Raw genomic sequence first — 13,787 nt, 5'->3', positions numbered from 1 at the left:
CGTGAGCGCGCCCCTGCCTCCACCTGCGGGCCTGCAGCTCGACCCCCGAGCGAACACTGCCCGCGGGCGCCGGGGCGCCAGCGGCGAGCGCCGCCGTGCGGGTCTAAGCACCCGAGCGGGGCCGGAGAGTTTCTCCGGAACCCGCGGCTCGGAGCCCGGAGGCGGGGGGACACCTTTGCTGGTAGCAGAACGCGGAAGCGCCTCGGTGCGGAGCGGCTGAGCGCGCCCGGCTGAGCGCGGCGCATCCGCGGAGAGCAACGGGGCTGCGGCCTCCCCGGGCACCGCCGCCGCCACCATGTCTTCCGATTTCGAGAGCTACGAGCAGGACTTCGCGGTGCTGACGGCCGAGATCACGGGCAGGATCGGGAAGGTGCCCAAGCTGGTAGGAGGTGAGCGGCGGGCGCCCGCGGCGCGGGGGGCTGCTGGCCCGGCGCGGCGGAGGGGCCGTCGTGGCCCGGCGTGTGGGGCTCCCGCCCGCGCTGCTCTCCGCCTTCGCGGCTCCCGCTGCAGGCCCGTCCTGCCCGTCTGGAGGAGCCTCTGCGGCTCCCGGAGCATCCCAAGCGCTTGGGGTCGTGACGGGGCTGTTGGTGTGTTTTTAGCGTGGGCTGTCCGTGCGTCCCGTCACCCGAGTGTGTTTTCTTGCTCAGCCCGCAGCAGAACGAGGATTCACCTCCCCGCCCCGGGTGCGCGTCTGTTCGAGCAGCGAGCGAGTCGTCTCGTGGACGTGTTAACAACCTGGCAGGACGTAGTTTGCTGCTCAGCTGCCGGGATCGGCCCTTCTCACCTGCTGTGGGGTGGCGCAGGGTTATGTCAGTGCAGCTGGAGGAAGGGCTGAGCAGAGCGGGGGTCGCAGCTGGGTGGTGTTTCCTGCACCAGCGCTGCTACCGAACGCTTTTTGTTGTGATCGTGCCACAACGTCAGTAATGGAAATCAAGCCTGTTTTGTTTGGCATAGACGGAATTTATGCATGGTTTAATATGAATCTGTATTTTTGCTGCCCCGTGTTTGAAACATTTGATTTGAATAACTGACTGTGGCGACTCACATGTAGGTGTAGATGCAAAGAATTCAGTGTTCATTTACTTTAATCTGTTTGTCAGTAGCTTGCAGCATTCGTGGTCTGATTCATAATGTGTCCCTGCAGTAGAGACAATAATGACTACAGAAGTCATAAAAGGGTAGAAAACTGAAAATGATCATCGCTTTAACTGTTCCAGCTGAATCTTCTAGTGCATACGAATTGGTGCCCTGATATAGGGCTCCTAGTGTGAGACAGGGAAGCTGAAACTAGTAGATTTCCCATCTGTTTCTTTTGTAGCTTAGCTTAATGCCTGTTCTGTTTCCAGATCATTCAATATTTATGTCTCCGCATCCTATACACATTTCCCAAAGCTTTAGGATATTTAAATTGTACAAGTGGATGTCATATAAGGAGGGAATAAACACACGCTAACGGTATACTTTTCCACATGACTAAAAGAAAAAATATCATGCATCCAGGACCAAGGAATAACAGCCTGCTTTTAGGGTGGGAAACACATCATGAAGTGATGAAGTAGTGACTCTAAACAGGATTCGAGGTAGGTGGTCCACTAAAACATATGATCTCAGTGCAACGTTAATTCAGAGGTCCAAAATACATCTGAAATAAATAAACAGCGGGATTTTGAGTAAAAATCTGTCTGATTCTGGAAGGTTATGTCCAATTCTAATCTTAGCAAGTTAGAAAGTCTTCTGATACATTGGGATTCAGTGATCAACCACAGTCACGATTGAAAAACAGGAAACTATACCGTTTCCTTGGCTTAACAAAACTGCTTCGCTGTTGAGCTTAACAAAAAGGACACACGGGAAGATAATTCAGTCACAATCTGCAGGTGATTATGAGGTAGAAAGCTTTTTCTGTTTTGTAATGGACACTTGCAAATGAAGAAGGGAGAGATCCAAATAGTTCCTGCGATTGAAATTTAGGCCTGGTGTAATTTAGTCTGTTGAGAAATGATATTTAACCTGTAAATGGCCACTGGAACAATGTACTGAGGGTGTGCAGTGAATTCTTCACTAGTGTAAAGTACCTGTTCAAGGTATTATTTCCCACTTTGGACTTTAAATATGAGATGTTTAAAGAGTATCGTTTTAAGCAGTGACATAGCCTAGAAGCACCAGGCTTTGAAACCATGGTTCTTTTTTGTGGTCATTGGAAGTTTTTTTTAGAATTTGCTGTCCTCTCAGAGGAGAAAGAATGCATGTTCCCTGTGGGATCAGTAGTGTAATAGTGGGCTAAATGGCTTCAAGATAAGACAATAGTTAATTTTACTATTTTTTTTTTTTTAAAGAAATGGCTTTTCCATGTTAGGATTTGAGGCTGGTCATACGTGATTTAGACTGGCTTGCTTATAGCTACTTCTTGCACCGTATGTTTATGAGTGAGTGCATCGCTTCGTTTTCAGGGCAGTTCTGTCTTTCATCAGCAAAAAATTCATGTATGACTTCAAAACAAATTGCAGTCTTAGCCAACAGAGCCATTTGACTACCTGGGGAAAAAAAAAAGTAAATCTCTGACTATGCTGAACACTTTAATCAGAAATATTTTAAATACACATTTTTCCCTTGTTTCTTAATAGGAATATTTGCAAGATCTTTGCTTCTTCATCACCAGAAGTTCCAATTAGTTCTTGCAGAGATGACTGGGAGAGCCTCAAAAAGAGGATTATGAGGTGGGAGGGGGACATGAAGAGAGATGCCCGTGAGGTGGCAGTTTTCAGCAGCAGTGACTTGAGAGAGATTGCTGATGGCCTTCTTCCTCCACGCTGGAAGAAGCAGGACGAAAAGTGTAAGGACTTGTGCTACTTCTGTATAATGCAGAGACATCTCCTGAAGTCTGTTGATTGGTTTATTTCCTCTGCTACCCAAGATGGACCTGCTGTAAGCTTCGCATTCAGTTGAATTGGAGAAATACTGGATAATTGCTTTTGCAACATTCCTGCATTTGGTGTTGTCAGGACTTGATATGGTCTTGTGTTCTAGGAGGATGATGGCTCAACAAACAGTTCTATTGTCACAAATGCATAAATAGTTCAGCAAGAAATGTAACAAGGGCACTCTGATACGACAGAAACAATAAGTAGCAGGGACAACAGAATGTCTTGGGAAGAGATGTCTTCTGTTGAGGCAAACATCTGGAGAATTAAAGAAAGTGTTCTAAACAGAGAAATGGCTTTTTTCTGTGATGCTGCTGCATTTCTTTGAAGAATGAAAATCATTGGCTGATGTGTTTTATTAATGTTCCTTGGTGTTTCAGTGAAGCATCTGTCTTGTGACCAAAACTTTATGTAAATTTTGATTGCTTGATCTGAAAGAGAGTTTTATCAGCATAAATTGTGATATTTAGCCTTTTCCCAGCACAGTGGCTGCTGAGTCGTGATAGTTTTAGACTTCAATGCTGTCATTCTTCTGATAACTCGATGCCTGCATTTTCTACTGGGCAATCAAAGCACTGTATTTCAGTCTCTAACAGATTTAGCTGAAGAAAGCCCCACCTTTAATTTTCAGTTGTACTGTACTGGAGTTTACTGTCTCCGTTTCAGGTCTGGCTTGTTATATTGTGCCTCTCGAACCCAGTTTTGTAACCCAAAGAGAGAAAAGCATATATTGTTCCATTTTTCTCTGCTGTTGGACATCAACTTCTGGCAGTGATGAGCATGTAAATCACCTCAGCCAGCGTAGCAAAATCTGCAAGCTGTCTATGAACTGAAGCCCTTTGTTACTCAATCTCTTCCTCACCGTATACTAATAAAAAGAAGCAATTCCACAAGCAAGGAGGCTCCTCGGTCTTGGTTCAGATTTTTTTAATCTCTTCATTGATTGCGAGATCAAACCAGTGCCGTGTTATGTTTCTACACTTGTAGGAAGATTTCTGCCTTTCTGTAACAGCTGTATTTTGCAAGAGAAAGCGGTGACTCATGCAAGGGCAAAGCTGAAAGAACCAAGGAAAATGTAGTAAAAGCTTGTTTCTTTTAAGAAAGTGATAAAACCTTGTGTACAAATGCAGAATGGATTTCTTTGTTTGCGATCCTTACCCAGAGGAAAAAAATGCTTTTGTTTCCAGTCTTTATCCATATTTTGTCAATTTGACCAGTGAAATTATACAAGCTACATGCAATATTTTCTTTAAGACATTCTGTCTGGCAATGTGGAGACAAAAAATTCTATTCTGAATTTAGATGTATTTGATGGATCATTGTTTTTTATTTTCTTTAAAGGATATTATCAATTCTGAATTAAGAAAAAAGTTATAAAAACCCCTTTTCATCATTTCTTATGATGGAAGTGTATTTAAGGAAATGATCAAGTAGGCAGATTGAAAACTACTAAGACACAGTGGAGTAATACAGTTAGTATGAGGATCTTTAATTAGATCATACCTTGTTTGTCCCGATCTACTAGATTAGTGGCAAGCTTCTCTTACTCTGGGTAACTCCCTCTGACCTCATCTGCAGTCTCTGAACAAGTCATCCTGTGGATATTGTGCCCTCCTTTCTATGGGGATTCTGACTGTGAAATAAGTTGTTTCCTTAGCTTAACCACGGTGAGAAAACTGAAAGTAAATGGTCTGAAAACCATTCCAGCAAGTACTTTCTGACAGTGTTGTAGGTAATGCTTCTGTTGCTGATAACAACAACAGGTCTAGAGGTATTGATAGTCTGGCAGGCAAGTGGTTCCAGGCAGCATACTCCCACTAGGATTTTACATGGATGCGGCTTGAGGAATAGAAGAAAGCAAAACCAAGTGGATGATACTTATACTTTGGTAGGCTTGCTTTTCCTTACCAAAGTGACCCTGTTGGATCCTACTGCCTCTTCTTCTGGGACTACATGGTATTGTGTGCCCTAGAGGATCAGAAGTTGCTGTAAGTTCAGCTGCTTTTCTGGAAATCCATGAAGATATTGCTCCAGAGCTGCAGTGCCAGCGTGTTGCCATGTGCCTGCTCACGCATCTGTATTTGAAGGAACAACAAAAGCCTGTTGTCAGTCGGCCTCGCTCCCAGCAGTTGCTCTGGTCACCGTCTGGGTGATTATGTATTGATAAATCTGGGACAATGTTGAACTGCAACTCTGGAGTTGGGTTAAAGTTTAATTCACTCTAAACGATTGAAGATCATTTGAATACCCCCTCAATTTTATGGGAGCGGTTTCAGCCAGACCCCTCCTTGTGTACTAATGACTTTTCCCTGCCAAAGGTCTGTACCTTAATATCTCTGTGGATAGATGAGATCTTAGTTGCCAGTGGAGTGCTAGGTAGTTCTTGTAATCACAAGTACACACAGAATTTGTGCAGCATTGTCCTGGGTTCAGCTGGGACAGAGGTAGTTTTTAGCAGCTAGAAGAGCTCTGTGTTTTGGATTTAGTATGGGATTTGTTACGAGAAGAATGTTGATAGCACACTGATGATTATAGTTGGTACCGAGACATCAAGGACTTTTCAGCTTCCCGTGTTTTGCCAGTGTGCAGGAGCACAACAGATTGGGGGGCAGCATGGCTGGGACAAAGGGCCCACAATGCCTCTTATTATTTGAACTTAAGACTGAAGATTGAGGGCCAAATCGGCCAGTGAAGCATTCCATATCATGCAGTGTCATGCCCAGTAGGTAGGTAAGGATGGACCAAGAAGTTTGGGATGCTCTTCTGAGGGCACTCTCAGTTTCTCGGAGTTCTGTCTCTTTCCTGCTCTCTTGTCGTGCCACTCACTCATCCAGGATTGTGGTGTTGGGACTTATCTAGGTGTTTTGGGATTGCTTGCCAGGACGGGACAGGCATTTGTCACTGGATGGTGAGGAATTACACTGTGCATCACTTGTTTGTGTATATTGTTATAACTATATATGTATATATTCATGTAGTATTATTCTCTCATTATTGCTTTTCATTTATTATTATTACTATTATTATTATTATTAAATTGTTCTTATCTCAACCCACAAGTCTCCTTCCCTTTTCCCCTTCAATTCTCTTCCCCGTTTCCTGGGTGTGAGGGAGAGTGAGTGAGCAGCTGTGTGGTGTTTAATTGCTGACTGAGTTAAGCCACGACAAGCATGAAATATCTTCCCCAAAACTCCAACTTTATATCCCTACATTTCAGGTTACTTAATGTGTATGGAAATTGTAATCCAGTAAAACTTGGGGAAATACTGCAATTGCACATTGTATGTTTATTTTCTGCCGCTATATATTTAAATTTTATTTCAGCTTCAATAAAATGGTATTGTGTGTTTTGTATCTTACCTTCCTTTTTCCTTTCATCCATTATCATCTTGCCCACTTCCAAACGAAGAAAGAACAGAGGTGTTCTGGGATGCTGGATAGGAGAATTGAAATGTGCAGGCAAACAAGTGGCAGATTCTTCTTTCTTTTTGGTTTAGTCTCAGGTGCCATCCTGAGAGCCTAGTGAGAAATTCAGAAGACATTGCTAGCAGAGAACTGAAGTGCTGCACAGAAATGAGCATTTCTTACTTCTTCTGCTGTAGTAGCATCCACCAGACAGGGCAGTGTGATTTCCAGATTTGCAAGAAAGATGCTGTTTTTCCATGGCTTTAGCTTTGTAGAGAGGGTTACTTGTTAAAATTCTAGGACTCTTTCAAGGATAAGAAGGGAAACTGTTTGGAAGGATGTAGTAACTTCTCACCCGTGTCACTGGCAGAGTTCCCTTTACTCAGAGGGCTTTAATGTTCTTCAGGATTTTGTTCTAGCTATGTTTTGCCAGACATACTGTTGTATCATCAGAGGACAGCTTTTCTAAAAGTCCTTGTGTAGCTGGTTGTTTGCAATGATCTCTGCATTATCTTAAAGGTGGAAAGATGATCCTGAAGGTGATCCTTTCTGCTGGCAGAGCTCCAATATATGTAACTGAAGGACAGGTTGTGATGTTCATGTGTCATTAGATGAGAGTATAGAGTATCTGAGGTAAATGAGAAGATAGATGGATAGGCCCATGCAAATGCAATGCAGGGTACTGTGGAACAGTGGTGGGAGGGCTCAGCTGAAACGTGATTGACTTATGCTGGGGATGCTTCACCAAAAACTGTAGCAGTATAGTCCTTTCAGAAGTGGTTCTGTTGCTTTTAAGGAAGGTTGTTTTAAGGGCATGTTTTACTTTGCACAGCAGAAATTCTGATTTTGGTTGTTACCTCAGCATCTCCCCATTCCTGCCTATGGCACTACGTTTGCTTAAAAATAAAGCATTTCAGCCTGTGAGAAGCTAAATTATATATATTTAATAAAAGGAGTCTGTCTTGAAATTCAGTGGCATGCAGAGGATCAAAGGAGATCATCAGATAGTCTCTTTTGGTCTTTAATGTGTCAGTTCTAGGATACAAAGAAATCATGTGGAAGAGAAGCAGAGGAATTCATGCTAAAAAAGAAAACCACAAAGTCTAAAGATACACAGTAAAATCTCTTGTGCCAGCGTGGACTTACCCATCATGATCTCTGGGGAGCAAGGACTGGAGATACTTTTGTTCAATTCACTTTATCTGCTTCATCAGGCAAACCACCAGCACAGATGTCTCACGATGCTCTTGGTTTCAAATGAACAGTGGTGTAAAGGGTTGTATGTTCAGAGTTTTGTGGTTAACTTCATTGAGACGGTGTGTGGATTTACAGTCAGAAGGATGGAAGATGTCCCCTTGAGAGGGGCACGGGGTGGTGCAAATGGCAGTATTGCAGCCCTTGAATGCCCACAGTCGTTAAGCAATGTGGGGACTTCTTATTATCCGGTGACTGAATATTCATCAGAAAGTCCCCTCTCATGCTGTAACAAACCAAGTGGTCAAGCAATCGGAATATTTGGCAGATGTGACGCTGAATCTCAGTTCTCAGTTCATATCGGGTTCTCTGGCGGGAAATGGATGGTTAGAGGCAGCTCGAAAGTCAGACATGCTCTCTGCAGTTGGGATATAGACTGTTGAGGAACCTGGCAAATGAGGATTGCTACGTATAGCTTATAACTGATTTCAATTTTTTAACATTTTCATTTTTTATTACTAATTTACATTTTTACTGCTACTAGAAAACAGTGGTTTTCGTGTAGTTCCCATGACATTTCATTTTGTTTCTGTTGAAGCAGAAGAAACAGGATTCTAGAGCCAGCATGGGAGCAGGCGAATAGAAACCTCAGTTTTCTTCAGTGCCTGCATTCATTAGAAGTGGGATGCTTGGTTTTGTGCATCTCATATTTTGCGAATAAATAGGATAAGCCTTTGTTCTTAAACCATTTTTTTTTTTTTTCCATTTGGCGTAAGTATGTGCCTTCTCATGCATTTGCGCACACCCAGCAAGTGCCTGCTGAGACGTATCTCCTGCAACTGGAGCAGCTGTAGCTGCTTTCCTAACTAGCAAATGCTGCATATCAAAGGAGAAGACTTCAAGGAGTCTCTAATCTCCTTTTTTTTTTTTTTTTTAATTACTAATGTGAGTAACACAGTGCATGATGATGTCACACAGAATAAATTCCTTGAGTCAGTTTTAGCTGGTACATATAAGCTTTTGAAATGGTATATTTTTCTTTCATGGCAAGTGCACAATTATATTGTTTTTTTCACAATTCTGTTTCAGATGACAAGAAGCAGATGGTTGCAAATGTTGAGAAACAGCTCGAAGAAGCAAGGGAACTGGTATGTTTTGGCTATTCGTGTGTTAACTGCAAATTCCTAGGGAAAATAATAGGATTATTAGTGGTAACATTTAACACACAGGATGTCCTAAAAATACTTAACAATAATATATTAGAAATTGAAGTAGTATTTTTGAAGTAGTTCTTACTTGATGATATGAAATACCCAAGAGGAGCATATCCTTTGTTAACCTTGTGTGAAGTGATTTAAGGTTTGCATTATTGCAGTAAGCTATTACAGGTTGCTGCAGGCTTTGAGTTGTGGATTAGTTCTTTTACTTTCGGAATTGAATTAAATGTTTACACACCTGGACTGTTTAGGTTTGTTTTCTTGTAGGACCCATGCATCTTCTTGATTTAATCTATCTGATTATCTTGTAGAACAGCAGATCTTTTTCTCTCGTTTAGTGAGTGAGGCATAAAGGTAGTTTTTGAGGCCAAGGGGGCAATGGTAGTGTGGGTTACTGATCTGAGAAGAGTATATATATTAACCAAGCATTAGTTAGTGGTCTGCACCGGCAGAAGAAAGCAATATGTGTTAAAAAACTGTGACTTTTTTTTCATTTATTTTTTTCCCATTACAGCCTGTCATGTGCTCCATCTGGATGGACTGTAAATGTAAAGTTTTGTAGATGTGGAGTAAGTGAGCGAAGGTGTTGGTGACAGTTGAGATTGGCTTTTCCCCACATAGCCAATAGTTCCTTGCCAGAAGCTGCTTTTGTTTATTGCTTACAAATGAATTTGGTCCATCTAGTGTCAGAAATGTAATCTGACTGTTAGGCTAGGGAACGGAAATTAGTTCATCTAGTGTCAGAAATGTAATCTGACTGTTAGGCTAGGGAACGGAAATTAGTTCTCCTAGCCTGGAAGTTCTTATGATTGAGCAACTTGAATCAATGATTTGGTTACTAACTAAACAGTGACACTGAAATTAACTTTTTAAAGTGGCATAGGAAGAAAAAGTTCTCTAAAGTGTTTGTTGACGTACCTGGTGCTTATGATTTAAGAATTGGATTAGTGTTGTAGACCATTGGAATAGCATCCAGGAAAGCTGGATCTTGGGATGACTCCACTGCAGGTTTACTCCATGAGGATGACAAGGTGCCTAACCTCTCTGATTTGGTATTCTCAGTGAGAAACACAGTAAAATTACTGTCTCATCTAATTAAGATGTTCTGAAGGTATATTAAGACCTTCTGGACACTTTAATATTCAAGCATCTGAAAGAAAATAAAAATCTAGAAATGTTTTTCATCTCCCTTTCACTACATCTTGACATGGCAAAAAAGCATAGCAGTACAGGGAAATGGTAGCATGGGTGGTCTGATGAAAAATAATTCAAATTTAGTTTTCTACTCATAGTAAGATTGGAAGGAGCAGAAATTGAGTTAATGGCTCATTACTTTTCTCCTTATGTCAGAAAAAGATCATCGAAATTTGTATGTATTACAAGATTAAAAAGTAAATCCTGTATCTGTTCTTTTATCCTAATGATGATCTTAATGTACTGGCTTTTCTTTCACGCTTTTGTTTTAGATGGCATTGCTAATGCTGCTAGACAGGTGCTTAATTCAATTATTGCCTTTAAGCAATTACCTATCATGTTTGTGATTAATGTCAAGGCTTGGGTTTAAAAACCAATTTGAACAAACCTGATAATAACAGAACTGATTAAAAAGATCCTCTTTTAAACTAAAGGCTACAGTAGAAAATCAAAATAAACCTAATCCCTTGCTACTGATAGTTTTCATACATTGGTTTGCTTCATTGTCTTGAGCAGTCAAAGCTGGATTTAGCCAATTTTGGTTTATTTCCTCCTTGGCTAGGAAATGACAGTCTCATATACCATAAATATTATTGTAGAGATAGTTTATTTATATTGACTAACCATTGGTTGTTTCAAAACACTGTCTGCTTTGTTTGGGTAAAATCACTGGGGTAATTGATTTGATCTATGTGCAGAACTGACACCAAAACTTTTCAGGCTCCCAGGCTGCCTTTTCAAGCCAGAGCTGTTAAGAGATCTCTGGAGAGAAATCCTGTCATTCTACATCCTGTGTGGAGTATCTGAATGTTATTTTTTACCAGGTTTTTAAGAAAGGTGAATGTTGTGATAACCTTAGGGATGTACTTTAAGTGTAAAATCTAGCATGTGCTAGAAGAGCTGGAATTAGCATTTTTGGAGTGAAATTTTGCTTTTAAGAAGAAAAAATTGTCTGTGTGTTATTTGCCTTTATGTTTTATGAGGGGCACAACATAAAATTGTTGTGTTGCAAATTCCAGGTTATTTTTATCTAGACACTTGGCTTTTTAATAATGCATGTGAATTTAGTGTTGCAGATGCTAGGTTATTCTTATTTAGACACTTGGTTTTTTTAAATATAGATCTCTATTTTAGTTCCATGACTTTAGAATCGGAATAAAATACCAAAACTTACAAATTTCATGAAATGCTAGCAACTCTCCAGAGCAATTTCCATGTAGAAAAGTTCCTGTGGGAGGGGGAGGCTTATTTTGGAGTCTCAATGGACAACATCAGCAGTGCTACCTTACTGTGTTGTATTTTTGAATGGAAATACCAGTGGCTGCTCTGCTTTATGCTGAATTCGATGCTGTGAGTGTACTGGGTGTTGTCGAGAACAAACCTGCTAGATTAAACACCTGAGAAGCCTTAAGGATATGACCTGGTCAAGAGTTGGGTGCCAAAATGCTGAGCTTCAGCACAGTGGTAGTGAGTTTGAACATAAGCAATAACAGAAGTTTTGAGCTTTTAGGTTTTCTAAAGAAACCTTGAGCTTCTACAGATGTTTTGATATTTAAGTGCCAGATTATTCTTAGCTTTTAGTAGAATTTAGCTCTGTTCTTGCTTGTGTATGAAAAATACAATTTTGTGACCAATAATATGAGTCTGAAAGTGAAGATGCATGAAATTAGGTTGCATTTAGGTTCGCACCTGCTTGGACCACTATCTTGTGCATGACTTTGCATGGAAATTTAACAGCCCAGATACAAAATGTGTAAGTTTAATCTCATAATGACAAAAAAAATGTTAAACATTGGTTATGCATGGTTCCTCATTATTCCTTGGACCTTACACTCTCTGATACTGACACTTTAGAATGAACATTTTCAATTTCAGGGACCGTGATCTGGTTCTTGCTCCAAATTCTGTATTCACTGGGAAATGTTTGCGTTTTTATGTAGTAGATAAGAATTGAGAATTCATTTAAGTATCCTGACCTTGCACATATAATTTTCTATATATATGAGAGGAATGTTTTCTATGCTTTTAGAGCACTTCAGATGAAATATATTGAGATGAAATTGATAAGAAATAAGCCATTAACTCCAGCTATCAGTTTAATTTATAATACCCCTTTGGAAAGTTAAGCCTGAGCCAAAGAACTGCGTAGAATTAGAAATTGCTTTATATGTTTCAATTCATTACTATTTAATTAAAGTCTGCTTTACAGTTTATTATTGAATATAATTTTGTATAATCAGAATAGATCAGGCGGAATGACTTGAGTATCTGGTAATTCCATTGATTAAATTCAGATGCTTTTCTTATGATATGAGGATGAAATTTCAAAGTGTAAGCAAGCGATTACGTAAGAATAAACTGTAGCTGTCCCTTGTGAAGTCCTGTAACCAGTAGCGTGGGACCCTAGTTGAAAGGCCTTTCTGTTCCAATGCCATGTTTCTCAACCGAGACCAGTAGGAGGTGAGTAAATATTGTTTCAGGTGCCTAGAGCAGCCAAGGAGAGGTATTCTTTTATCTTTTTAGAGTAAGCTGGAAAGATTTTAAAAGGCAGGTTAAGGGCTTCTTCAGCTGTGCCAGACAGAATTCCTGAATGGACAGCACCATGTAGTGGAGGCTACATGAGCCAATGGTCAGGTAATTAGCAGGCAGCTCAACCCTGGTTTATAACTCCTTTCGATTTTTCTGTACCTCTGTGCCATAGTCTTATGTTACAGGCTCCTTAGTATTCTATATGGCAAGAATAAATAGAAAAAGCTTTTGAAAGATAGAATATATCTCTGACATTTTAAAGCATTCAACTCTGTTAGAGTTCTTGAGTCATATTGTCATTAAACCCTGAAATTCAGCTATTTAATATACCTACACACAGGTTTGGAATGCAGATTTAGGCAGTCAGTTAAGGCTTTGCAATTCTGCTGAGGGAGCAATATTTAAATGAACAAAATTTATTTTATTAAACATAGAGGCTAGTGGCAAATAAAACTTTAAACATGTATATACACACACACATGTTTGTACTCATATACATCTATATATACACGTATGTGTGTGTGTGTATAAAACCAAATGACCTTTTTCAGCCAAGAGTTTCCAAAACCACGCAGCTAGATGGAGATAGGCTTTCTTCTGAACTATGCTCATTTGCAGGAAGCTATTTAACCTCAGTTTTACTATTTTCTTGTAACAAAATGTATTCATCACATTCGGATTGAAATCTAGAAATGTTTGACTAGAATAATCCCTTCTAAGTGTTAATAATATTATTTTTTTCACTTATTTCTTGACTTAAGGCTGTGTAAAGATTTTGATAAATTGTTTATATATTGCAGAATAAACAATATTTTTCATGATAAAGAAGGAATATTTCCTAGTGTTTGTGAACAATTTAGCTAAATTAATCCTTGCTTTAATTACCTTTTTGATTTACATGTCTCTTCTTTGTTTTTACTTGCTAGCTTGAGCAGATGGAACTTGAAGTTCGAGAGATCCCACCTCAAAGCCGAGGAATGTACAGCAGTCGAATGAGAAGCTACAAACAAGAAATGGGAAAACTTGAAGCTGATTTCGTGAGTTTTTAACATATTACATAAAGAAGACATCTATGAGAATGTTTTTAATATAATAATGCAGGTATTCAGGCAACTGAGAGGGTATTTTTGACTAGTGTGAGAGATGAGTTCTGCGTGTATCTTGATGTATTTATGGACAGATGTAAACCAAACCAGGGAAGAGAAGCTTTTGTTTTTGTAGCAGTCTCGTACCAATATTCAAGTTGCTAGCCTTCTGTCCTTTTGCCCTGGCTCTGAATTGTTTCTGTGCCATTAAACATTGTGAGTGTTTGTGCTGTAGGAAAAAC

At 40.2% G+C, this 13,787-nt stretch overlaps 1 protein-coding gene across 4 annotated transcripts in view; it reads left to right on the top strand.

Annotated features, from left to right (window-relative positions):
* Nucleotides 1-258: 258 nt before the first annotated feature.
* VTI1A (vesicle transport through interaction with t-SNAREs 1A) overlaps nt 259-13,787 on the top strand; it is a 274,883-nt gene continuing 261,354 nt past the window's right edge. For all 4 annotated transcript variants that reach the window (XM_086616753.1, XM_086616752.1, XM_086616755.1 and 1 more), the window contains exons 1-3: nt 259-389; nt 8,610-8,668; nt 13,387-13,497. In XM_086616753.1, coding sequence (XP_086472879.1) covers nt 296-389; nt 8,610-8,668; nt 13,387-13,497 — 264 coding nt within the window. In that variant the 5' untranslated portion in view covers nt 259-295. The remainder of the gene's footprint in view (nt 390-8,609; nt 8,669-13,386; nt 13,498-13,787) is intronic.

This window comes from Tauraco erythrolophus, chromosome 9 (assembly GCF_009769465.1).
Source record: "Tauraco erythrolophus isolate bTauEry1 chromosome 9, bTauEry1.pri, whole genome shotgun sequence".
NCBI classification, from domain to species: domain Eukaryota; kingdom Metazoa; phylum Chordata; class Aves; order Musophagiformes; family Musophagidae; genus Tauraco; species Tauraco erythrolophus.
This window is presented reverse-complemented; position numbering and strand designations above follow the sequence as displayed.